General features: G+C 63.6%; 3 protein-coding genes across 16 annotated transcripts; 2 read left to right on the plus strand and 1 right to left on the minus strand.

Moving 5' to 3' along the window:
• The first annotated feature begins 1339 nt into the window (after positions 1-1339).
• On the plus strand, positions 1340-4684 carry NAPRT (nicotinate phosphoribosyltransferase). Of its 4 annotated transcripts, none has more exons than XM_031439784.2 (13): positions 1344-1609; positions 1692-1819; positions 1896-1978; positions 2235-2365; positions 2473-2588; positions 2846-3042; positions 3117-3257; positions 3610-3652; positions 3747-3827; positions 3922-4024; positions 4118-4272; positions 4372-4479; positions 4566-4684. In XM_031439784.2, the coding sequence occupies exons 1-13, from the start codon at positions 1384-1386 to the stop codon at positions 4650-4652; spliced, it is 1599 nt and encodes a 532-aa protein (XP_031295644.2). In that variant the 5' UTR covers positions 1344-1383; the 3' UTR covers positions 4653-4684. The 4 variants fall into 4 exon arrangements, with proteins under 4 accessions (XP_031295645.2, XP_031295644.2, XP_031295643.2 ...); XM_031439783.2 differs by having other exon boundaries at positions 1345-1609; positions 3568-3652; XM_031439785.2 differs by lacking the exon at positions 4372-4479 and having other exon boundaries at positions 1340-1609; positions 3568-3652.
• A 147-nt stretch (positions 4685-4831) lies between these two features.
• MROH6 (maestro heat like repeat family member 6) lies at positions 4832-15117 on the plus strand. 6 transcript variants are annotated; one of them, XM_064476758.1, is made up of 16 exons: positions 4832-6688; positions 6856-7008; positions 7176-7330; positions 7926-8043; positions 8239-8423; positions 8510-8647; positions 8761-8875; positions 8987-9130; positions 9200-9373; positions 9557-9724; positions 9974-10093; positions 10318-10420; positions 10531-10596; positions 13528-13599; positions 13686-13766; positions 14232-15117. In XM_064476758.1, the coding sequence occupies exons 1-16, from the start codon at positions 6443-6445 to the stop codon at positions 14546-14548; spliced, it is 2355 nt and encodes a 784-aa protein (XP_064332828.1). In that variant the 5' UTR covers positions 4832-6442; the 3' UTR covers positions 14549-15117. The 6 variants fall into 6 exon arrangements, with proteins under 6 accessions (XP_064332828.1, XP_064332826.1, XP_064332829.1 ...); XM_064476756.1 differs by having other exon boundaries at positions 8761-9130; XM_064476759.1 differs by lacking the exon at positions 14232-15117 and adding an exon at positions 14200-14231 and having other exon boundaries at positions 8761-9130.
• Positions 12900-20181, minus strand: GSDMD (gasdermin D). 6 transcript variants are annotated; one of them, XM_064476763.1, is made up of 12 exons: positions 19851-20181; positions 19164-19256; positions 18540-18642; positions 17925-18184; positions 17555-17747; positions 16777-16945; positions 16536-16638; positions 16248-16304; positions 15979-16047; positions 15673-15848; positions 15443-15584; positions 12900-15195 (listed from the first exon to the last, which is right to left on the minus strand). In XM_064476763.1, the coding sequence occupies exons 4-12, from the start codon at positions 18139-18141 to the stop codon at positions 14780-14782; spliced, it is 1542 nt and encodes a 513-aa protein (XP_064332833.1). In that variant the 5' UTR covers positions 18142-18184; positions 18540-18642; positions 19164-19256; positions 19851-20181; the 3' UTR covers positions 12900-14779. The 6 variants fall into 6 exon arrangements, with proteins under 6 accessions (XP_064332833.1, XP_064332834.1, XP_064332836.1 ...); XM_031439788.2 differs by lacking the exon at positions 19851-20181 and adding an exon at positions 15277-15350 and having other exon boundaries at positions 14801-15195; positions 19164-19304; XM_064476764.1 differs by lacking the exons at positions 18540-18642; positions 19164-19256.
• Between the last annotated feature and the right edge of the window lie 3598 nt (positions 20182-23779).

A 23779-nucleotide genomic window follows, 5' to 3' on the forward strand; every position in this document is an offset into this window, starting at 1 on the left:
TGGGCACGTTCAGTGAGCGGCTCTCTGCCAGGCCCCAGGCCTCATTAGTGTCGCCTGGGCCCCCTGTCTGTCCTGCTCCTGCACCAGTGGCCACCAGCCTCCACCGCTGTCTTGGCCTCTCCACAGCCCTCCCGTGGCTGTGGGACCCCACCCCTTGCTGCCCCTCCTGTCTGCCCCCTCCCATCTTGCTCACGCCTCCGTCGCGAGCACCACGTCCAGGTCAAGCTGTTGAAACCAGAAACGAGCACATATTGGCTCCCTCACTGTAGGAGGCATCCCTGTCCACCACCTCCTCTCTTCTCTGCCGAGCTGTCACCACAAGTGCAGAAGTGCCAGCCTGAAACTGTCCAGGGGAGAGGTCCCAGCGGCTGACCTGGCCCTGCTGTTGTGACTATAGCCAGGTGCCCCATCAAGTTTGAACTGTGTGAACCACTGCCAGACATCCCACCATCTCTAGAAAGAAGGCTGGGCTTTTCTCAGCCCCGAGGCCCCTGCTGCCCAGCCCTGCCCCTCTCCTTTCAGTCCTTTTGGGGTGCTCACCGCCCTGCCCCGCCCACCTTCCAGTGTGCTGCCTGCGTCTGTGGTCGCGCATCCCCCTGCCCCCCGCACTAGAGACCAGGGCCCTAGACGGATCCCATGACAAACTGCCCTGTGCGCTGGTGCCCACTGTCCTGCCTGTCCCTGTCCACCTGCACTCCCGAGCCCCAGGTTTGCACAACACTTGAGTCACTAGTGGTTTCTCCCCTGGACTGTTGGCCCACGTGGCCATTGAGGCAGCCGTTTCTGGTGCTGGGAGAAAGTGTGGGTTGTGGTTACTTCTGTGCTGTCCTCCAGGGCCCCCCTCGGGATTTCTGTGGGGCTTACAGTGCAGAAGCTGAAAGCCTTTGCTGCCAGCTGGGGTGGACAAATGGCCCCCTCGCCCTTTGTTGGCACCACACTCCTTCCCGAGCAGTGTGGTAAGGGCCTTGCCTGGTGCGGTGCTGGCTGTGCGCTGCCCTCCCCAGGCCGGGGCGGCCCCTGGGTGGGTGCGGGTAAAGTCCAGCTGGACGTGGAGTTACGGCTGCCCTCTTCCACCCTCGCGGAGCCCACTGCATGGAGCTGCCAGCTTCGCGGGGATCGGGACAGGCCACGCGGCAAGGGGCCAAGGGGAGCAGGGGTGACCAGCGAGAGCATATGCCCCCAGCCCCAGCCAGGTCCAGCTGCTGGGGCCCCTGGGAGTGTCTGGAGGCCAGCGGCCCGCCCCGCCCATGCCGGTTGCCAGGAAAGGCGGTCTCTCCCTGGTGTCCCAGCCTCCTGGTGCGTCCCGCTGGCTGGGCGGGCTTTGGGGAGCGTGGCGTCACGGGGTGGACGGGCGGGGCGGCGAGAGTCCGGAGTGCGGGGGTAATGGCGGCAGAGCAGGACGCAGAGGGGCGCGCGGCGGCCCGGCCGCTGCTCACCGACCTCTACCAGGCCACCATGGCGCTGGGCTACTGGCGCGCGGGCCGGGCGCAGGACCAGGCCGAATTCGAGCTCTTCTTCCGTCGCTGCCCGTTCGGTGGAGCCTTCGCCCTGGCTGCTGGGCTGCGCGACTGCGTGCGTTTCCTGCGCACCTTCCGCCTCCGGGAAGCAGGTATCCCCCCCCCCCCCCGGGCCCGGGAGCCCCTCCTACCCGGCCCCCTCCCCCCGCCCACCACCACCTCTGCCGCCCCTAGATGTGCAGTTCCTGGCCTCGGTGCTGCCCCCAGACACAGACCCGGCGTTCTTTGAGCACCTTCGTGCCCTCGACTGCTCCGGGGTGACAGTGCGGGCCCTGCCCGAGGGCTCCCTCGCCTTCCCCGGTGTGAGTGCAGGGTGAGCCGGACGCCGGGGTGGGGCTGAGTGGGCCCGGGGTGCCGAGCTGACAGCCTGCCCCGCAGGTGCCGCTGCTGCAAGTGTCGGGGCCACTCCTGGTGGTGCAGCTGCTGGAAACGCCGCTCCTCTGCCTGGTCAGCTATGCCAGGTGGGGCCTGGGGTGCCAGGTGGGGCCTGGGGCAGGACCGGGGCTCCTGCCCAAGACCCGAAGGCTGGGCTCTGAGGAAGGAGCACGGCCTTCCGGGCCCCGCCCTGTGGGGCGTGGCCCCTGGGTTGGATGGTGGAGCCCAGGCCTGGGTCCTGGAGAGGGACCTTCGGTTCCCACAGTGCAGGGTCCCAGGAGAGGACGGCTCTGGTTGGCTTCCTGGCCCTCATGCAGGGCCCTTGCCCTGTTGCTCCAACAGCCTCATTGCCACGAACGCAGCGCGGCTTCGCCTGATCGCAGGGCCGGAGAAGCGGCTGCTGGAAATGGGGCTTCGGCGAGCTCAGGGACCGGATGGGGGTCTTACGGCCTCCACCTACAGCTACCTGGGCGGTGAGGGCCAGGAGAGGGAGGCAAGGTTTGGGAAAGGAGGCCAGCCCTGAGATCCCCCTCACTTCAGTACCTGAAGTCCCTCAACCTTGCCTGATGCCCTGGTCCAGGCTTTGATGGCAGCAGCAATGTGCTTGCGGGACAGCTTCGGGGCGTGCCTGTGGCCGGAACCCTGGCACACTCCTTCGTCACGTCCTTTTTGGGTACCGAGGTGCCCCCTGACCCGGTCAGTACCCCTGTCTGCCCCACTGCAGTCCAGAGGGCAGACCCCAAAGCCAGCCGCTGCCCAAGGGGAGGGAGGGGCCAGTTCCTGCTCTGCACTCAGGTAGGTGCCATGCCTGGCCCACCTCAGCCACCCTGGCAGGTAGTCTTGGTGCTGCGCTGGGAAGCTGGCAGGCAGGTGGCTCAGACCCTTTACCAGGGACAAACCAGACCCCACCCTGTGCTCTGGATCCTCCATCCTTCACTAGTTCCTCTCCCCAGATGTTGGCTCCTGCTGCTGGTCAGGGCCCCACCGTGGACCTGGCTGCCAGTGTGGAGACATGGCTGGAGCGTGTGTGTGCCCACCTGGGGCTGGGAGTGCAGGAGCCACACCGGGGGGAGCGGGCAGCCTTTGTGGCCTATGCCCTGGCCTTTCCCCGGGCCTTCCAGGGCCTGCTGGACACCTACAGTGTGCGGAGGTGAGGCCCAGGCATCCCCGGAGCGGGCTCAGCCGAGCACCTTCAGGCCCCCGACCGCCTTGCCCTGCCTGCAGGAGCGGCCTTCCTAACTTCCTGGCTGTAGCCCTGGCTCTGGAGGGGCTGGGCTACCAGGCAGTGGGCGTGAGGCTGGACAGCGGCGACCTGCTTCAGCAAGCCCAGGAAATCCGCGGAGTCTTCCGAACGGTGGCGGCCCAGTGAGTCCCCGGGGCACTTTGCCTGCTGAGACCCCCTCTGGGGCTGGAATGTTGGGATGGGACAGAGGAGGGGAAGGAGGGACCTTCCCAATCTTCATCCCTCCCACGGTGAGGCTCTCTGGTGTGGTCGCTACCTCAGTAGAGAAGTCACGGCCCTGGCGAGGAGGCTGGGGTGGGCTCACTCAGGGGCCTGCAGGCAAAAAGGCCAGAGCCAGCATGGCTGAAGGCAGATTATCAGGGGGTGGGGAGATGGCATGACGGGTGGGAGGGGACCAGCGCATCGGGAGCAGCGGAGGGGCTGCCCACACAGGTTCCGGGTGCCCTGGCTAGAGTCGGTCCCTATCACCGTCAGCAACAGCATTGACGAGGAGGAGCTGGCCCGGCTGGCCCAGAAGGTGAGTGGGGCAGGGGCAGGCCAGAGGGCGGCCGGGGGCCCCAGGCCTGCGGGTGCTGGACGAGCCCAGGGCCGCCTCCTGTCCCCTCCTCCAGGGCAGCGAGGTGAACGGCATCGGCATCGGCACGAGCGTGGTCACCTGCCCTCGTCAGCCTTCCCTGGGCTGTGTCTACAAGGTGGAGACGGGGCAGGGGCCCTGTGGGGGCGGGCTGGGCTGGGTCATGGGCCCGAGGGGAAGGGTCCAACTCTGCTGACACCCTGTCTCTGCAGCTGGTGTCCGTGGGAGGCCAACCACGAATGAAGCTGACTGAGGACCCAGAGAAGCAGACATTGCCTGGGAGCAAGGCTGCCTTCCGGCTCCTGGGCTCCAACGGTGAGGCTTGCCCTGCTGACCCTCTGCAGTTCGGCTCAAGGCCCCTGGCCCCCCACGTTATTCTTGGCACCCCTGACACGCACACACACACAGGGTCTCTGCTGATGGATGTGCTGCAGTTGGCAGAGGAGCCACCTCCCCAGGCTGGCCAGGAGCTGCGAGTCTGGCCTCGAGGGGCCCAGGAGTCCTGTACCGTGAGGCCGGCCCATGTGGAGCCACTTCTGCGACTCTGGGTCCAGCAGGGACAGGTGACCGCCCCTACCCACCCCGCTAGGCTGCACCTTCAACCCAAATCAAGCCCTGACACCTGACCTAGAGCCAGCCCCTTCCTTCCCTCTTCCCCCCAGCTGTGTGAGCCCCTCCCATCTCTGGCTGAATCCAGAGCCTTCGCTCAGCTGTCCCTAAGCCGTCTGAGCCCCGCACACAGGCGGCTGGAGCAGCCTGAGCTGTACCAGGTGGGTGTCGGGCCCACATCGTCAACCTGACCTGTGTGCTCTCTGCCCCGACAGCCACCCACTGTCCCCTCCTCTCCACCCTGCAGGTCGCACTGTCTGAGAAGCTACAGGCCCTGGTGGACAAACTGAGTGCCAGCAGTCCCCGTGAGAGTCCAATGGTGGGAGCTGCCTGAAATTAACACGAGTCCTTCACTGTCCCCCACAACTTGTCATGTGTCGTGTCTTCACCCAGCCTGCCACTCACTGGACCCCCAGGGCCTCCCGGGGTGGGCTGGAGTCAGGGATCAGCGTGAGGGCTCGTGCTTCCAGGGGAGATCCCGCCTGGCCCGGGCAGGGAGGCGGCCCTGTGCCGAGGCCTGAGGGTGGTGAGGAGGTAGGCTAAGGGCAGGGAGTGTCTGAGGCCTGGGGAGCTGGGAAAGGGCAGGGCTGTGGGGAAGGGAGGCCTCTGGTGCCCAGCTGGGAGCTGGGGGTGTTACCATGGAAGGCCTCTCCCTGCTGGAGGCTCGAGAAGGGGCACCTCGGGGTGGGGCTAGAGTGCCAGATACAGGAGCTCCAGCATTCCTGTGACCATGCGCTGCCAAAGGCACTGTCCTCAGGCAGGCTCTGTGGGGCACCTTGAGCTTCCCAAGCCAGAGAGCAGCCTGGTGTCACCTGCCACTGCTGCTGCCAGCCCTGCAGGACCCTGCCACTGGGGACCCCCGTGGCCCTGCGCCCCACCCATCTGGCTCCCTCCTGGCCTTGGCATCCTGTCATGATGCCGACCAGCCTGGGCCTTGGGGACCCGGCTCCTCGGAAGGGAGAGGAGCGGGTCCGGGCCTGCGCTAGAGCCAGTGAAGAAGTTGAGGGGACAGAGAGTGGCTCAGCTCTGTGCAGGCAGGCTAGTCAGGTCTCCAGAGGGGCCACTCAAGAGAGCGGTCTAGGGCTCTGCGGACGCGAGGGCGGGGCCCGGGCCTGGCCTGTCCAGGCCTTGAAGCAGGTGTGGGTGTGGAGGTGCTGACTCTCCAGGGCGCTTCCCACAGCACCGCCGCCTGCCGAGGTATTTGGCCAGACCAGCTCTTCTGGCTCCCCTGCCCAGGCTGGGCAGTGCCCCTGAGTTGCTGGGTGACAGTGATGGTGGGAATTTAGGGCAGAGGCCCAGTCAGGCCATCCCTGGGGGACAGGTGGTTGGAGGAAGATACAGACACACAGACACACAACAGAACATACACTGGCCCCAGGTACCCACGGGTCACCACTTCTCAGCTCTGCACTTCCTTGGTGCCGGGACCCAGAGCACCTCCCCCCTCCAGCGATGGCGGTCACCTGCAAGGACACCTGAAGGCACAGACAGGGCAGCTCCTCTTGCCTCTGGCTCCACCCCAGGGCTGCCCCGAGCTCAGAGGTGTGGGCAGCTCTCTGAATTACCCCCATTCCCAGAATGGCTGGGTCGGAATGCAGAGGGGACAGCCCAGGCCCAGCCTGGGCTGAATCAGGTGAAGCCTCAGCTCAGGGCTAGGCCCAGCGTTCTGGACCCTGCCAGGGTCTCTTCAGGGCTGTCCACACCTTCCCCAAGGTCTGCCTAGAGGAGGCAGAGATCACGGACAAGGACCCTTCTCTCCCCTTGCAGACCCACTGTCTCCCAGGGACCTTCCCTCTTCCCCAGGGCCTGGGGGCAGAGTCAGACCCCAGGCGCTCAGTCTTCTCACCCCAGATGCTGGCCACTCACCTCCAGCAGCCCAGGCAGGAGGGCCTTTCATAAGCCCCCAGCAGGCACCACTCCTGGGGACACCTCTGTGTGGCTCCCCAACCCCCACCCCCATGCATACACACACACACGCACGCACGCACGCGCCACCACGCCTGTTCTTGGTCCCGCCTGCCTGGGACATGCTTCTAGGTCAGGCCTGGGCATGACTTCCTGGGAGGACTGGTGGCAGGTGCTACAGGCTGGGCCTGGCTGAGAGGCTCAGCGTGTGTGGCAGCCATGGCTGGGGGCATGTGGGGCCGGCCCCGGGGGGCCCCTGTGGGGGCTCTAACCTTGACAGCTCTGGCCGAAGGGATCCGGGCCAGGCAGGGGCAGCCCCCGGGACCCCCTTCCACAAGCCCTCAACCTGAATCTGAGCTTGAATCTGAAGTGGAGCCCCAGAGGGCAGCAGCCAGCCCCACAGCTGGCAGTGAGCCCTTTTCCCGGCCCCCGGCCCAGGAGCCAGCCCCAGCGATACCCCATCAGGTGAGCAGGAGGATGTCTGGGGGTCAGGGGAGATAAAGTGGAGGGAACAGTGGAACAAACAGAACAACAGAAAGGCACAGAGGCTTTGTTTAGAGCGGGGAGGGGTGGGGAGGAAGAGAGTGGGAGAGGCAAGGGGTCTTCATACACCCCCTCACCCCCAACCCCAGACTCCCCAGAGTTCCTGGGAGGATGGGGCCCTTGAAGACCTGGCGTTGTACGCAGCTGCCTGCCTGGAAGATGCTGGTTTTGCGGGGACCCAGGCAACAGCCCTCACTCTGTCCTCAGTCCTGGAGGCCCAGGGGGAGCAGTTGGAGGACCAGGTTAGCCCCCATCCCGTCCCTGCCCCAGAGTCTCCTGCCCGTTGGCCTCCAAGTTTGGGGGTTGGAGCAAGCAGCCCCCTTCGGGTCACACCTGCTTGGGGGGGATTCAGAGGGTAATAGACAGGGGTCAGAAGGCCTGACTGCTGCCGTTCACCCCTCCTCGCCAGGTTCGTGGTCTGGTGCGTGGGCTGCTGGCACAGGTGCCCGGCCTGGCAGAGGGGAGGCGCCGGCGGGCAGTCCTGCGGGTGCTGAGCGCACTTGCCCTGGAGCATCCTCGGGACGTGGTGTGTGCACTGCTGCCATGCTCGCTGCGCCCGGACGGGTAACCTGCCCTGCCCCAACGCACCACTTCCCCGCTGCCCCCATGCAGCTTCCTTCCCCTTTCCCGCTTGGTGGCAGAGTCTGGCCCAGGGTGGGTCAGGTGGTGGCGCGGGCAGAGCCTTCTAATTCCGTCCCTTCCAATCCTGCCTCTCACCTCCCACCTTGGGTCCTCAGAGCTGGGCTCCTGGCCTGGGGCCTGCCTTCTCTCTCCAGGTCTCTCTTGGAGCCCAGCCTGGGGAGGGCGCTCCAAGGCCAAGTGAGCAAGCCAGGTGGTTTCTGCACCCCAGCACCCCTGGCTCTTTGGCTAATCTGCCCCAGGAGAAGTTATCTTTGGTTTTATTCTCTATGGTGATTGTTCCTAATACCAGGTTTGTTTCATTGTTGCCGGCCCAACAGGGTTCTGAGTGGTCCCTGCCAGGCGGCCAATCCCGTGGACCTGGCTGTATTGTGGTCTGCATGGATGCCATTCATTTTGTTTCTCTGGGATTGGTTGGGGGCGGTTTGCCTGCCCCTCCTCCTGCTGGAGTCCTAGTGGCCCTGACCTGGGGACTTCCCACATCCCACCAGGCCCCGTCTCACATGCCCCGTGCCCCCAGGGCGGCGGCCGAGCTGTGGCGCAGCCTGAGCCGGAACCAGCGGGTGAATGGGCAGGTGCTGGTGCAGCTGCTCTGGGCGCTCAAGGGCACGGCCGGACCCCAGCCGGAGGCTCTGGCGGTAGGTGGCTCCAGCCAGCATTGCCGGGGATTCTCCCTGGCTTTGGCCCAGGGGGACAGGAGAGTTGACCCGAGAGGGGTGAGGGCAGCAGGCTCTCAGCTGGGCCATGCCCACCCATAACATCCCTCAAGCGTTGAAGCCTTGTCCTAGTCTGTTTTGCAATGCCTGAGCCAGAGTGGGCTGCTTGTTCTGCAGGCCACTCGTGCCCTTCGGGAGATGCTGGCCGTGTCCGGCTGCGTGGGGGCCACACGGGGCTTCTACCCGCACCTCCTCCTTGTTCTGGTCACACAGCTACATGAGATGGCCCGGGGCACGTGCTCCCCTGACACTCCCAAGGTCTGGGCCCCATCCTACCAAGGGCCACCACACAGCCACGCCAGGTGAGGGTGTGCACCGGGGGAGGCGAGGGCTGGGCCAGTGCCCTCCTGGCCCTCACTGCTCACTTGTCTGCTGCCCCCACCTCCAGCTGCACCGTGGAGGCCTTGAAGGCCCTGCTCACTGGTGACGGCAGCCGCATGGTGGTCACGTGCATGGAGCAGGCTGGTGGCTGGAGAAGACTGGTGGGAGCCCATACGCACCTGGAGGGTGTACTGCTGCTGGCCAGGTGTGGGGCATGAGTGTGGGAGAAGAGGCAAGGGCAGGAGGTGGCCGGGTAGAGGCTTTGGGAGGGGTGAGGCCAGAAGTGGAGGGAGAGCTCCCATTTCTGCCCAATCACAGTGCCATGGTGGCCCATGCCGACCACCACCTGCGAGGCCTGTTCGCAGACCTGCTGCCCCGGCTGCACAGCACGGACGATGCCCAGCGCCTCACAGCTATGGCCTTCTTCACTGGGGTGAGCTTGCCCCCAAGAGGGGTGGTTGGTGTGACTGGGGACTCATCCCCTGTGCAGCCCGGCCTGACCGGCATCGCCAGCGCGCTGACTGACCCTGTGTGCTCCGCCCAGCTGCTACAGAGCCAGCCCACCGCCCGGCTCCTGCGGGAGGAGGTCATCCTGAAGCGGCTCTGCACCTGGCAGGGCAACCCCGAGCCCACCGTGCGCTGGCTGGGCCTGCTGGGCCTTGGCCACCTGGCGCTGAACCGCCGGAAGGTGAGGGGCAGGACTGGGTGAGGGGGGTGGGGGCTGTGAGGGGCCGACCACGAGTCCTTGTCTCCGCAGGTGCGTCACATGAGCACACTGCTGCCCGCGCTCCTGGGCACCCTGGGCGAGGGTGACACACGGCTCGTGGGCACTGCGCTGGGGGTGCTGCGGAGGGTTCTGCTGCGGCCGCAGGCGCCAGTGCGCCTCCTGAGCGCAGAGCTGGGGCCACGTCTCCCACCGCTTCTGGATGACGTGAGCCCCGCCCCGCCCTCCAGCCCCGTCCCCCGCTGTCCCCCGCCTCTTGCCCCAGGATCCCCATCCCACCCCTGGCTCCCGCATTGGCCCCCGTCCTGGCTCCCAGACCGCACCCCCAGACAGCAGCCCTCCTATACCCTCTCCTTGCTTGCCCCACACCGACTGCACCCTCCCCTGCAGGCCCGCGACTCAGTCCGCGCCTCTGCGGTCGGGCTCCTCGGGACGCTGGTGCGGAGGGCCCGGGGCAGGCTGTGGGTGGGGCCCCGAGGCCCCCTGCGCAAGCTGGTGCTGCAGAGTCTCGTGCCGCTGCTGTTGCGCCTGCATGATCCCAGCCGGGACACTGCTGAGGTCAGCTCAGCCTGCCAAGACTGCCCCACTGCTGTCCCCACTAGAACCCCCACCCAGCCCCGCCACAGCTGCCTCTCCAAAGACTTCGGGTCAGGGACTTCCCCATGGAGCACAGGTGCCCGTGTCAAGGTCCCTGGTCTTTCTGGGGCCCCTGCTCTGGGCTCCTCTACTCCGCATCCTGTCCACCCACCCCTGGCTGCCTCCTGCCGCTTTCAGAACGTCTAATCTTGCTCCCTTCCCCTGTTCCAGAGCTCAGAGTGGACCCTGGCCCGCTGTGACCAGGCCCTGCGCTGGGGCCTGCTGGAGGAGATGGTCGCTGTGGCCCACTACAACAGCCCTGAGGCCCTAAGCCAGATCTGCCAGCGCCTGGTCAGTAAGGGGAGGACAGTGACAGTGACGGGGTGTGGTCAGCTGCCTACTTGGCCCAGTATACACCAGGGCCACTCTCCCGAAACTGAGTCTCCCCACCCTTCTGGCCAAGATGGTGGCACCCAGGGGGTCCCTAGGGGGCCTTGGCCCCTTAACTCACTTTGCAGCCGCCTTTCTATGCAGAACTGGCCCTCTCATCCTGCCACGACCCCTTCTGTCCCCAGGTTCAGTGGTACCCAAGCCACGTGCCCAGCTTCCTGAGCCAGACCCAGGGCTACCTGCGGAGCCCACAGGACCGCCTGCGCCGGGCAGCTGCCGTGCTCATAGGTGAGGCAGCCCTGGTCACACTGTCCTTTGCACCCAAGGCTCTGGGAGCTGGGCCAGCCCCTCCCTGCTGTGGGCGTGGGGCCAGCACTCAGGGGTTTGCTTTGGTCCAGGCTTCTTGGTCCATCACTCGAGCCTCAGCTGCATCAACCAGGACCTACTGGACTCCCTATTCCAGGGTAAGGACCCGACTCACCAGGGAGTGGGGTCCCAGAGAGGTGATGGGTACTAGAGTGGAGTGGATGGGAATGGACAGGTGGACGGCTCCCTGCCACATGAACCTCCCTGTCCCCGCAGACTTGGGGCAGCTGCAGAGTGACCCTGAGCCCTCTGTGGTGGCAGCAGCACAAGTGTCCTGCCAGCAGGTGGCACTACTGGCCCGAACACAGCACTGTCCCCACTGCTGGCGCCTCCTTGGCCTCCTGCGCCTACCCCACCTTGGCCAGCACCACGCCCACCCTGCCCAGCTCCCACCAGTCTACGAAGACAGCCCATTCCAGCACTGGAGCCTGGCTGGCCACTGGGACTGCTCAGGACCAGGCTGAGTCTGACCTGCCTGCCCTCCAGGTGGGAGTCAGGGGTCTGAGTGGGGCGCCCCACCACTCTGTGGCCAGTCTGGGCAGGGCCAGTTCTGCGGAAGAGGTCTCCCTTGAGGGGCACCCGGGCTTGGTGCTGGACACCGATACCTGCCTTTGGAGCTGCCCGAGGCCTGCTGCACACAAAGAGCCCTCTCCAGGAGCGCCCCACCGTGACAGCCATGGGGCCTGGAGGGAGCCCATGTGCCTTCTGCCCGAGCACCAATTCACTCTCAGCCTCTCACTTCTTACACACCTGGGTCCGCCTGTCCCCCTCAGGCATATGGCTCTCCAAGCCCCTTGGAGTGTGCCCTGCCCATGGCACCTGGCCTCCCAAGCCAGACTCTGGTGGGGGACAGTGTGAAGCTGGCACAGCCCTCCTCCGGGGCCTCTACCTGTCGGGCCCTCCTGGCCACCACAGCAGCCCAGCACCCTCCATCGTATGCTCCACTCCCTGCTGGCCATGCCCTGGCCTGAGGTTCTCAGGCTCCTGGCCACATCCTCGCTGCTCAAGAAGCTTTGGTCTGTCCACACCTGCTGCCCCACAGCCTGGTCCCACTCCACCCGCCCACCATGGTGTCAGACCGCCCCCCGGACCTTCTCCGGATCATGTCCCCTGACCTCCCCACTGGACAGCACAGGCCCGAGATGATGCCTGCAGGTCCAGGTGTGAGGCAGCCGCATCCACAGCCCACCGGGCTGAGCCCTCGCCTCGGTGCCCCAGCGCCTGGCTCAGGGTTGAATGAGAAAGGCAGGACTGGACGTTCGGGGAAGAGGCCCCTCTAGGAGTGTCTGAAGCTGTGACTAGGCCCCTCCAGGCCCTGCCAAGTGGCTTCCTCCACCGGGAGTATCCACCTTGAGGTGTCCTCCTGCCCTCCCAGGGCCCCCCAGAGCTGCTTCCTCAGAGAAGGAGGCCTCGACTCACACAGCCTCTTGGAGGCTGGGGCTCTGTCCATCCCCATGGAGAGAGTTTAAAATAAACGCACGGGTCAGAAGGCTCAGCATCTGTCTGTGGCCTGGTTCTGGGCCGAGGCTGTGGTGCTGGTGTGCTGGGCCTGGCCAAGGTGACAGACAAGGCATTATGTGGCCAGGAGCAGGGGGCAGCCCGGGGGTGGGTGCAGAAGTCAGGCAGCTTCACCCTGAGACGAGAGGTTACTCTGTGGTCCAGTGTGTGGAGCCAGCGGGGTCAGAGCTCAGCAGAGGGGTCTGGGGTCTCTTCGTTGGCTGGGCATCCCCAGGCTGGGGAGGCTTAGGCCAAAGGCACTTGTCTGTGTGAAGCCAGAGGTACGGTTTGCTGTATCAGTCCAGATCCTCCAGAGCAGCTGCCAGAGCTGGACTGAACTACAGGAAATATATTGGGGTCATGCTGGAGAGGCCAGGAGGCCAGCAGACCCCTGAGGGAAGGAGAGGGGGAGGGGGAAGGGAGGGTGGTGGTGTTCGGGGACACGGCAAGCTGGTGTCGCGGGTGGTAAGAGAATTTACCAAAGACAAAGAAGAGTTTGAGAGACAAGGAAGAAGTGGAAATGGGCACAACAGCTGGGCGACAGCGGGCCATGTGGACAGCGATCGGAGCTCGCATGCCCCGGCGTAGACGTGCGGGGGCTTACGTCAGGGACAGGGTTGTGCGCACAAGGGGGTGCTGCTTGCGCAGCTGGGGCACAGGCACCGACTGGCGACTAGTGAGGCTCGGCGGGGGCTGTTCTAAGTCACGGGGTTTATGACTCTGGTAAGGGCAGGGTGTGCAGTGAGGCCTCCTGCGCCCACCCCACCTCAGCCGGCACCACGCCCGCCCTGCCCGGCTCCCTCCAGTCTATGGAGAGCCCATTCTAGCACCAGGGCTGGCCCGCGCAGGTACTGTGAGACTAGCGGTTTCTAGGGGCGGTTAGTTTGGCCAGGGCGCACACACGTCTGGGAAAAAAATGCTCTTTATCTTTTTATGAAGGAATGTAGGCACATGGAGCATCCAGGAGTGGGGGTTAAGGACTTCAAGAACGCCAGCCTGCCCCACAGGTGGGCGTGTCCTCGGGGTTTCTCAAGCCAGTCACTCATCAGGGAGGCACCAGCTCCCAGGCCTGTGGGCCCCTGGCAGGGCTGGATCCCCTTCTCAGCTCCCATCACTGCAGGCAGGTCTGTGAGCAGCATCCTCACAGCCGCCTGACTTGGTCTGGGCCCGGGGCTGGGCTCAGCAGGACCCTGGGTGGGCATTTGATGCCTGCTTCTCCCACCAAGTACACACTTGTCCGACCACAGCATGGCGGGGCAGGCTGGTGCCAAACCCCACAGTGATGCTCACCTGGACGGAGAGCCCAGCTCAGACGGAGGTCTGGGCAGACAGCGCCCTACCTCTTCTCACGCCACCTCCACCCTGTAGCAGGCCGTTTGGAGTACAGGCTGTCTCCTGAACGATGCATCTGCCTGCATGTGGTCATGTGTCCACCTGCCTTGCTATGCTGCTCGCCCAGTAGCGGGAAGCCCTGCCAGACTCCGCGCCTGCCGTGTGTGAGGTTCCCTGTAAAGCCTGTTGCTTTGTCCTAGGAGTGCCACCGTTCCTGGGGATTTGCCGGCTGGAGTCCAGGTGGAGCAGCGATGCCATAGCCCTGTTCCCAGGTGAGTACTTCTGGTCTGTGAATGTCCAGGCTGCCCAGGTCCCTCGGATCTGCCTGCTAAGAGCCCATCTCCCTACACGGGGCCAGGACTGGGAGCACTAGGATCGGGGTGCACTCTTTTCCGCATGATGCCCTCCTGCCTGGATCTTGATGCTCAGATATTCTCAGGTGAGCTACGCCACTGGAGACCTCAGGGCACTGGTGGTCCTAGAACCTGAGTGCTGACGGTCAGACTCTCCAAAGGGGGCCTGGCAGGGCCCAGGACTTAAGTCACTGCCTGGCCTTGAGGGTAGAGTCTCAGGGCCAAGGAGCGGCTTTCCCGCTCCTGCTTACGTAGTGCTTCCCAGAACCTAAGCCGTTCCAGTCCTGTCCACCTTGCTTTTGCCTTTCAAGTTCCCCTAACAAGGTTCCCCAGGGAGCAGCATGGCCCTGGTGAACACAAGAAGGCCTGAGAGGCATCCAGCATCTCCCTTCACCGTGGGAGGGGTCGGTTTCCAGGGGGTTTCTGTACCTAGATCCGGGATGTTTGGGGTGCATGCTTCTGTTTGTTAATTTCACTGTTGGCCTTGACCCAGAGTTTTCTCGGGGGTTAACTTCCCAGCCACAGCCGAAGCGATCACCCCCTCTCTTTAGCCAGTCCTGGACCACAGGCTGTGACCCACAGGAGGCTGCAGTCCTGGATTCCCACTGAGGCCAAGCCCTGCAAGGACTGCAGCTCGGGGACCAGGAGGCCTCTTCTCCAGAGACTCTTACCTCTGAGTGAATGGATTTGGATGAAACACACCCCAAAGGCCAGTTTCTCTGGTTCAGGTCACTTCCCCAGGCCTCCATGCAGCCCCAAGAGTGCAGGTCCATCTCTTGTCAGCCCACGGGTTCTCATCCCCTTTGCAGCCCCTGCCTCCATCAGCTCTCAAGTTCCTCGAAGCCGAGAGACCCATCCTGGGGGTTGACTTGCTCCGCTTCCTTCACAGGCTGGCCTGCGGGGAGGGGCCAGGAGCCTGGCCCCATGGCTGGTCACCTAATGGTGGCCCGGTCCCAGCACAGGGATGGTTCCCCTGGGCGCCATGATGCAGCAGGAGTGAGCCCACTGGGATAGATGCCTGCTTTGGACCCCCACGTTCCTCCCTATGCCGTAGGGGCACAGTCCCCACCCCTGCCCCCTACCCCAGATATAGGGCCCTTCAAAAGCTCAGTGAGCCATCTTTCCTTTGTTCAACACATTTATTTACTTTCCCCAACTCCCAGGCCTTGTGGTGAGCTACCCACATGGCTGGGTTGGGCTCCTGGCTGCTGGGTGGGCAGGAGACCTGTCCTGCCAGGACAGCTGTCCCCACGAGCGGGCAGACTGGCAGGCCAGCTAGCAGGGCGGGCTCAGCTTCGACAGCAGGGCGAGGCAGGCGTACAGTGCAGATGTGCAGCATCGGGCTTCCGGCTCCCAGCACACCTGGGGGTCGCCTGCCTGTGGCGCTAGGCCGCACTCCTCTAGCAGGACCCAGGAGGGTGCCTCTGCGCCCCAGCTGCTCCCCAGGAGCTCGGGTGGCAGGGACACAGCCCTGCGCTCCTGCCACGGGGAACTCTGCTCCAAAAGGCTCCGCACCTGGCAGGACAGGATAGGAGGTGGTAAGTGGGGGCTCCAGGCATCTAGCCCAGCCCTTCCCTTCAACCCAGGCCCTCTCACCAGCCTGAACACCTCAGACAGGGCCCCCATCTCCAGCACCTCAGCCAGAAGCACATGCTGGGTTTCACTCAGCACTGGGGAGAGACCTTGGGTAAGAGGCGGGTCTGGGAGTCCCAGCTGGATAAGCCCATACCCCTGCCCGCCGGCCCACCCCCGGGCTTCTCACCAGCCAGAGCTCCCAGCAGGTAGGAGACGGGGCCGGCAAGTTCCTCTTCCAGCTGTCTGGAGGGGAGCACCAGGCACTCGAGGATGGCGCCCACTGGACCGTCCTGAGGCTCCACCTGCCCGCCGCACAGGCCCCGCTCCAGCTGGGGACACAGGCGGGGCCGCTAAGCGGGCCTGAAGGGCACAGGCACCCGCCCCACCCAGCCCGCCCGCCCCACGCAGCCCGCTCACCAGCTCCTCCAGGGCTTCCAGGGCGTGCTCATCCTGCAGCACCTGCCCCAGGCCCCCCAGCAGCTGCCCACATGGCTCCTCGGACAAGCCCTCCAGACCTGCGGCCCAGGCCCCCACCTCCAACTGCAGGCCCTGGAAGTCCTCAGTGGTCTCCAACTGGTCCTCCATGAGCCCGTCTGTGGGGACAGGGCTGCCATCACCCAGGTGCCCACATGGCCCTGGGGAGCCCTGGTCAGGAAGGGCAGACCCCAAGGGGCAGAAGGGGAGCCCACCAGGGGCCCCAGAGGTGGTCAAGAAGGTACTGACCTGACAGGAACTTGAGTTGGTCGGAGACGCGGAGGGACGGCTCTGGCTGGCTGCCTGGACCCGTGCGGCCTGGGTGAGGCAGAACTGGTCACCTCCCTGGGGCCCTCACAGCTTGTCGCCGCCACCCAACACTGGCCGCCCAGGGCCGCGGGAGGAGTCTGATGCAGGCTGTTCAGCCCATCGCCTGTGCCCGTGTGTGGGGGGTGGGTGTCTGCGCTGTGCTGGGCAGGAGAATGCCTCACCCCACTGCCCAGGTCCATGGGCCTCACCTGCCTGCAGTGGCCCGCTGAAGGTCCTCTGCTTCTTGTTCGGGAAGAGGAGGATGTCTGGCAGCCAGGCAGGAGCAGAGATGAGGGAGGCAGTTTGATGGAGCCACGCAGTTCCCCCACTGTGCCCCACCCTCCACATGCCGGAGCAAGGGACCCTTGGCCACCCCAACCCGTGAAGCTGTGCAACCAGGTGCCCGCAGCAACCCCAGCTGATGGGTGGCTCCTCCAGGCCTCCTTGCCCTCTGCCATGGAGTCTGGGCCCCAGAAGTCACCCTGCTCCCAGCTCACCCCAGTCAGGGTCAATAATTAGCTGGGCCACCCGGAACGCAAGGATGGTGCCCGAGGGGATGGTGACCGTCTTCTTCCGGCTCATGTGGCCCTGGCCCTTGCCCTGAGGGATGGATACCGGCTCAGAACTGGGCTCTGGGTTGTGGGGTGATGGGATGCTGGTGGCAGCGAACTGCCTGTCCACCCGGGGACACTGCCCTTCTCCCTGACACACACCCACTGCAGGGCCCAGGCCACCCACCTGCAAACAGATGGCTCCAGGCAGTGCAAACTGGCCCGAGCCCTCCTGCTTGTGGGTCTGGGTGATCTCCACCTCCTTCTGCATCTGCAGCACCTCGGTCACCACAAACACGTCATCCCCACGGTGCCGCAGCTGCTGCAGGATTTTGTGCTCGGGCTTCCGCAGGCGCCTATGGTGAGCGAGCCAGTGGGGAGCTCACAGTGGGGCAGCCTGCCCTCCTGCCCCTGCCACCGGACCGGCTCCCTCCCCAGACCTCAGCCTTTGTGCCTGTGGAGCGGGTGACATGTCTGCCTAGGCATGGGACACCCATCATTCTTCCCTCAGTCCTCCCGACAGTGTTCGTGGGTGGGTAGGGGTGCAGGAAGAAGGGACAAGGTCCAACAGGGATGGGCGGATGCCTGCAGGCCCCCTGGAGGCTCCCACGCCTTTGCTGGCTGCCCACTGGCTGCTCTCTCGCTTCCGCCCCCCGGATCCAAATTTCACGTCTCCACTCTGAGATAATGGTCCTCCTCACCAGCATCCTTGTGTCTGTCCCATCCCAGCAGCCCAGCTTCCCTGCAGCAGGACCCTGTCTAACCCTAGACCCCCCGGGCCCTGCCTGGCCCCCCTGGCCCACAGGACGGAGGCCCCCTTGACCTCTGTGCTTCCTTCTCCGCCTGGTCCCAGCATGTTCCTGCCTCTGGGACTTCCTTCAAATTGTGCTGACCTCAGCCTGGCACAGACACCCTGTGACTTCTGATGTCCCAAGGTCATGACGCAGAGGCTGCTCAGGGCTCACCTCTCTCGGCGCATGGCTTCCCAGGTGCTGGGGGCCACTCGCAGCATGCACACGTTCACTGAGGCACTGGAGCTGCTGGACCCCGCGGCCTTGCCTGAGATCTTCCCCTGTCCTGGGACCGCTAGCTTCACACTGCCCTTCAGCTGCCCGTCCATAGTCTCGTGGAAGTGGAAGGGGCTGTCCTGCTCCACAGCTAGAGCGAGACCAGAGCTGAGGCCCCATCCAGCTGCTGCCTGTCCTGCCTGGGCCAAGGGACCTTTGGAAAGGGCCTGCCCTCTGGAAGCAGAGAGCCCAGAGGCCCGGAGCAGGTGGCAGCCGGCCCACCCACGCCCCTCCCACCTTTGGCTCTGACTCAGTGCTAGGTGGGTACCTGGCTCCGGGGCATCAGGCTCCAGGATGTCCCTGAGGGACAAGCTGACACATTTGTAGCGCGGTCTCCAGAACCATGAACTCGAGGGCCTCCTGCCCAAAAGGCAGTAGGGCTGAAAGCCGGCGGAGCTCCACAGGCTGTTCACTGGGGTTAGCTCCTGACTGTGGTCCAGCTCCTGGACCACGCTCTTGACCACCCTCTCAAAGGCGGATGCCATGCTCCTGAGGCGGGCAGGTGAGTCAGGCCTCGCACACACAGGGCTGGAAGGGGGGAAGCAGGTACTTGGATGTCTCCAGAGATGGGGAACTCTCTCCCTCCAAGGCGATTCTGCGTGGTAAGGCTCTGACTGGCAGAAAGCTCTTGCCCCTGGCTACTACCCAACACAGAAAGAAACAGCGTGGACCCTGTCACCCACTGGTCCACCTGTCCGAGGGGCCATGAGCACCTCCAAGCTGGGACGTCATTCACAGCCCTCAGTGGGGCTCAGGCCATGCATACCACCTATTCTGTGACCAGAGTGCCCACACGAAGCCCAAGAAAATCCTGGAACTCTGAGGGTGGGGGTGGGGTGGGGCCACCCTCGGCCACCCACTGAAGCCTCCTTCACTGTGTCACCTCAACAAGGCCTAGGGCTGCTCGTGGAAAGCAGCCCTAGAGGAACGGCAAGGCGAGGCGGGAGCCTGCAGCAGCTGTCTCTCTGGCTGAGGTGCTCAGAGGTCTGGGAAGAAAGAGAAGCCACCAGTTCTTGGGCATTCGGCACAGGGGCCCCAGCAACGCCCAGCCATGGTGTCCTCAGCTCCTAGGCGTGTCCTCTATGGCTTCCTCTGTGCCCTGAGCTCCGCAATCCCCTGGTCTAAAGCTGAGTCCACAGGAGTCTGAGGCCAAGGTGGGCCTGACCCAAGACAGATCTGGGTTCCAGGCACAGCAGTCAGCCCTTATGAAGCCTCTGAGCCTCGGTGCTGGTCTGAAATCTGAATGGGCCAAGGGGCACCTGAGGGGCCTACCTGGAGTAAAGCCTAAACCAGCCAGGCTGGGGAGGGAGTCCCCCTTTCCAGAGGCCTGGGACTTCCCCAAGCCAGTTTGGGATTATAGGAGTCCTTGGGGGCTTGAGGAAACCCTGGGCGGGTGCCGGGACCAGGTCACCTCCCAGAAGGGCCGGCCTCCCCCACCCAGCGCTAGCGGAGCCCAGCCGGCCTGGCAGCGGAGTGCAAGTGTAGGTAGGGCGCGGGGGCAGCTCACCCTGACTGTTGCGCCCAGGCTCCACTCCCACAGCGCTGAAGCCGGTGTCCTGACGGCTCTGCCCTGGAGCCGCCTGCACAGCAAGCGCACGGCCTGGAGATTACCAGACTCAAGAGTGAAAGCAGCCTGGTGCAGCGAGGACGTTCCGGGAAACGCCCCTTCGTGCCGCCCCCGCGTTGGCGGGAGAGGGGAAGGCGGGCTCGCGCCCCACCTAACACTGCCTCCAACGGCTTGGAATGTTTCCTGTCTTTCTCTCCTAAAAGTCTGGGCCACAGCAAGGGTCTGAATACACGTTTCTCCAAAGAAAATGTACAAATGGCCAGCGAGCACACAAAAAGATGCTCACATCCTTAGCTGTCAGGGACATGCAGATCAGACCACAGTGAGATGCCTGTCATGCCCAACAGGGTAACTGTAATGTAAAAGAGAGGTAGCAAGGGTCGGGGAAGATGTGGAGAAATCGGAGCCCTCAGACGCTGCTGGGGGATGTAAAATGGTGCAGCTGCCCTGGAAAACAGTCCAGCAGTTCCTCAAAAAGTTAAACAGAGAATTACTTTAGGCCCCATCCATCCCACTGCCAGAGGTGTACCCGAGGGAAAGCAAAACACACATTCACGTGAAAACCTGCACGTGAACGTTCACACAGCGTTCTTAGGAGCCAAAGTGTGGAAGCACTGCAGCACCCACCTGCACACAGAAGCACGAGTCAGCGAGACGTGGTGGACTCCTCCACCGGAACGCTCCCGGTGGGGTGGCGCTCAGCCACGGAAGGAAGGAAGTCCTGAAACACGGTACAGTGGAGACGAACCTCGGAACACTGTTACGTGAGAGAAGCCAGGCACAGAAGATCTTACAGCAGTCACGTACGTGGAATGTTCAGAACAGGCAAAGCACAGGAACCGAAAACAGATTAGTAGTTACCAGGGGCCAGGGGAAGGGGAACAGGGCATGACGCGGTCTCCTTCGGGGTGATGGAAATGTTCTAAAATGGATTGTGGCAATGGTTGCACAACTCTGAACATGCTAAAACCCGCAGAGTTTTACACTTTTAATGGGTGAACTACTGGGGATGGGAATTATACCTCAATAAACCTGTTATCTTGAAACCCTGGGGCCAAGTAACAACGTCCAGGCCCGTCTCAGGGGCTCAGTGCCCTTACTGTCCTGGGCCGCGGGCCGGTCACGTCCAGTGCAAGGCAGCCAGGAGCCCACGCCCCTTCTTCCCCGCTGCTCCACTGCCACATCCTGTCTCTGGGCCCCATGAGACAGGAGCCACACCAGGGAGCTCATCCTGCAGGCTCTGCCACACGCACTGCCTTGTGTGGTGAGTGTGTAACAGCACCCGGTGCCACGTGCTCTTCCAAACAAGGGCTCTGGCGAACCAGACAAGGCCTCGCCAGGTAGGGCAGCGGCCCTGATGCCAGTGCAGGGAAGATGATTTCCTGTGGGGTGTGTTCTGGAATGTTGCAGCTGCAAATAAGTGGAAATGCAGATTCAAACAGGAAGGAATCATTCCGTGAAAGTGGAAGCATGGAACTGGTTGTGTGCTTGGCAGACACAGGCAGGCACCATCCATGGTGGGGGGTGGGGGTGTGGGCAGGGCTGCTCCAGTGCCTGCCTGGGGTCTTGGAGGCCTTTTCTCTCTGCTCCAGGAGGCTGGAGCACAGACCTGTGAGCTCTGCTTGCTGAGGGTCTGGGACACGGGGCCCTCACCCAACTCGGTGTGGGGCTCCCAGCTCCGACCCAGGCCCTGGGCCCACATGCTCATGTGAGCAGGGTGTCCTGCTGGCGGCGGCAGGAGGGCCAGGAGACCGAGGCTGAGTGTGTGTGTGTCTGCGTTGCCATGTGCACGCGTGTGTGGCTACGTGCTTTCAGGTGAGTGCGGGGGGTGCCGTGTGGCCTATGCTGGGCCCACGTCCTTGATGCTGGAAGGGTCTCCCTTCTCCGGCCCAGCCAAGCTTCTGGAAGGCTGTGCAGCCTCTCTGCTCCTGGGGCCCTTACTGCCACCTCTCTGGTCGGGCAGGTTCCAGGCCAAGGTCAGGAGGTAGCAGCCTCTTCGGTGTGGGATGAACCTGCTGTGGGCTTCCAGCAGGGGTGTGACCAGCCCTGGCTTATTTTTCTAAAAGGCCTTGGCTGCCACGTGAGTGTAAGGATGGAGGCGGCGGCGCAGCAGCCCTGGGGGACTGGGCCCGACGCAGAGGTGCCAGGCCGGTGCCGACCACGTCCACGGGAGGGGCAGTGTGGTGGTTGCAGTGGCCATGACAACCAGGGATGGCATGGGACACTGTGCCCACTCAGGCTGAGTGAGGCCTGGAGAGGGCATTGCTGCTGCAGTTCCCGGTTTACACTTTCAGTTCTTTGGCAATAACTAAAACGAGAGGGACCGGGCTGGGTGAGCGGGGGTGTCACTGGGCTCTTGACTCTCCACTGAGGACAGAGGTCAGCCTGAGAAAGCAGGCAGTGCGCTCGCTGGGGAGAAAAGGCAGAAGGAAGGTGGGAGGGGCTGACCCTGCACCCCATCCCTCCCAACCACCATTCACAGGCTTGGGGAGAGCCAGGCCATCTTGAGGGCCAGAGCGTCTGGTGGTATCTTCCTCACAGCCACTCTGTTATAGGGAGGTGGCCGAGGCCTCCCTGGGCAAGGTTTGGGCAGGCCCCAGGTGTCCAGAGCTAGGGAGGACACCATGCCCCTGATGGAGAGCTGTGACCAGGGATGGGGGCCTGGGAGGGGGCTTCTGGCTGTGTGCGGGAAGGAGTCAAGTGCCCTCAAGAGCTCTAAGGAAGAGGAAGCTCCCTGCAATGGGGTGCCTCCACCCACCCAGTGTGAGGGGCTGGCACCCGGCCAGGCACCGCTGGGAACTGGGCAGTGGCCTGCCAGCCTTTGCCCTGGGAGGAGCAGGTCATTAAGATCCTGGGGATAACCAGGAGAGTGCGGCGGGTGCAAGGAGCACTGGGACGCCTTAGAGGAGATACGAGAATGAACTTAGGGAAAGGAGGGAGGAGGGTGGTAGCTGGGAGCCAGGGAGGGGACAGCAGAGACCAGGACCACATGAGACCGTGGTGAGGGGAAGTCATCAGAGGAACCCACCTATGCTCCATAAGAGGGCCCCATGTTCCCCACCCAGCCCCAGACCATCAGGACACAGGGGCATGCAGGGCCCGGGATCACGCGGGCTTGGCTGGATCTGCGATGGGGATGGTGCAGCCAGGACTGGCCCCACCCTGTGCCCCCCTCCAGTAACAGTTTGCGGGAGGAGGCGGCTCCCAGGATGCCGGGAAGTCGGTGCCCAGGATGCCACACCCTGCACCACCTCCCCCATCCTGCCTGCATTCTGCCCTTGCCCTGCCCGCCCTGCCACCCAGAAGCCCCTGCAGGCGGCGCCCCAGAGCACCCTGTGTGTCAGAGCACCACTCGGCTGGGAGTGAATGCCCAGCTGCGCTGATGAGTGCTGAGTGCGTGTAAGTCCTAGGGGCCCTTTCCTCTGAGGGGTGCTTCCTCAGGAAGAAGGCTGCTTGGGGTAGTGTAGAGAAAAAGAGCAAAAGAGCTGGTGTGGGAGAAGCGGGGTGAGCAAAGGGGGGTGAGGGGGAGTGGAGAAAACGGCCCTGGCAGGGAAGAGAGGGAAAGGCCCTTGAAAACGGCCTTCCAATAACGGGGATGTCTGATCCTCAGCAACTGTGTGCTGCATGTGCAAACGGAAGTCCTTTCTGTGGCCCCAGACCTGCGCCTGGGGAGCCCCTCGGGGAAGAGAGAAGCCTGGCAGAGGGGCAGACTGCAGGGAGCAAGAAGGGAGCCCTCGAGGAGGGACGACCAGGAAGTAGTTGGCCCAGGTTGCCAAGGAGACTGGGGAGGGCGTGGCTATGCTGCCAGACTGGGGATGAGAGACTGACCTGCTCTGTGTTGGTCTCCTCATCCCTAGGACAGAAATGACACCTGAGAGGGTTGTTGTCAAGAGTCACTGCACGAATGTGTGTTAACACCAGAGTGGGGCCTGGCATGCTGTATGGGCTAAAAGCATACTCAATATTTTTGTCCCGTGTATGCAACAACTCAGAACCTGGTATTTCCGTTCATAAGGCCTTGCATGTGATTCATTATTTCCTTTGGGGGAATCCCAAAAAGTGCATTTCCTCAAAAGGTATTCAGGGTCTTGGCACATATTGCAAATCGCCCTTCAGGAAGGCTATGCCAACATTCAAAAAGTGAGTAGTGAAGTGAGTCTCCGCCCCCAACACTGTGAAGGCAGACTGTTTTAATCGTTGCCAGCTTGATGGGTGTCAAAGAGTTTTAAGTGTAACTGTCAAGATCAGTTTTAGTGGCTTACCCGTGGCAGCACTTACATGCCATTTAGTTTCACAGCTCCAGGAGACGAATCCACAAACCTTGTCTCCCGTCCGCCACCCCAGGACTGCAGTCCAGGAGCAGAGAGCTTGTAGAGCACCAAAGCCAACAGGTTCAGTGCTACACCCATGTGCTGTTCTAAGAAATCACCCCAAAACTTAGTGGCAGAAACAACATCCACTGGTTTGCTCATAATTCTGTGAGTTTCTTTAAATTATAACACTTAGGCTCATCTCTGCTCCACGTGCTATCACCTGGGTTCACTGACTTTGTGACT

The sequence above is a fragment of the Camelus dromedarius genome, chromosome 20, assembly GCF_036321535.1.
Source record: "Camelus dromedarius isolate mCamDro1 chromosome 20, mCamDro1.pat, whole genome shotgun sequence".
NCBI classification, from domain to species: domain Eukaryota; kingdom Metazoa; phylum Chordata; class Mammalia; order Artiodactyla; family Camelidae; genus Camelus; species Camelus dromedarius.

Bases quoted from the DNA above. Each gene is read 5' to 3' on its own strand.
- NAPRT (XM_031439783.2), top strand. From the start codon at position 1,384: ATGGCGGCAGAGCAGGACGCAGAGGGGCGCGCGGCGGCCCGGCCGCTG. The intron at 1,820-1,895 runs GTGAGTGCAGGG...CCTGCCCCGCAG, and splicing joins GCTCCCTCGCCTTCCCCGGT to GTGCCGCTGCTGCAAGTGTC. The intron at 3,043-3,116 runs GTGAGGCCCAGG...CCCTGCCTGCAG, and splicing joins GACACCTACAGTGTGCGGAG to GAGCGGCCTTCCTAACTTCC.
- MROH6 (XM_064476756.1), top strand. From the start codon at position 6,443: ATGGCTGGGGGCATGTGGGGCCGGCCCCGGGGGGCCCCTGTGGGGGCT. The intron at 8,424-8,509 runs GTGAGGGTGTGC...CCCCACCTCCAG, and splicing joins CCACCACACAGCCACGCCAG to CTGCACCGTGGAGGCCTTGA. The intron at 8,648-8,760 runs GTGTGGGGCATG...GCCCAATCACAG, and splicing joins GGTGTACTGCTGCTGGCCAG to TGCCATGGTGGCCCATGCCG.
- GSDMD (XM_064476764.1), bottom strand. From the start codon at position 18,141: ATGGCATCCGCCTTTGAGAGGGTGGTCAAGAGCGTGGTCCAGGAGCTG. The intron at 16,305-16,535 runs GTGAGCTGGGAG...CCTGGCTGCCAG, and splicing joins AATTATTGACCCTGACTGGG to ACATCCTCCTCTTCCCGAAC. The intron at 16,048-16,247 runs GTGAGGCCCATG...TGCCTCACCCAG, and splicing joins CAGCGGGCCACTGCAGGCAG to GCCGCACGGGTCCAGGCAGC.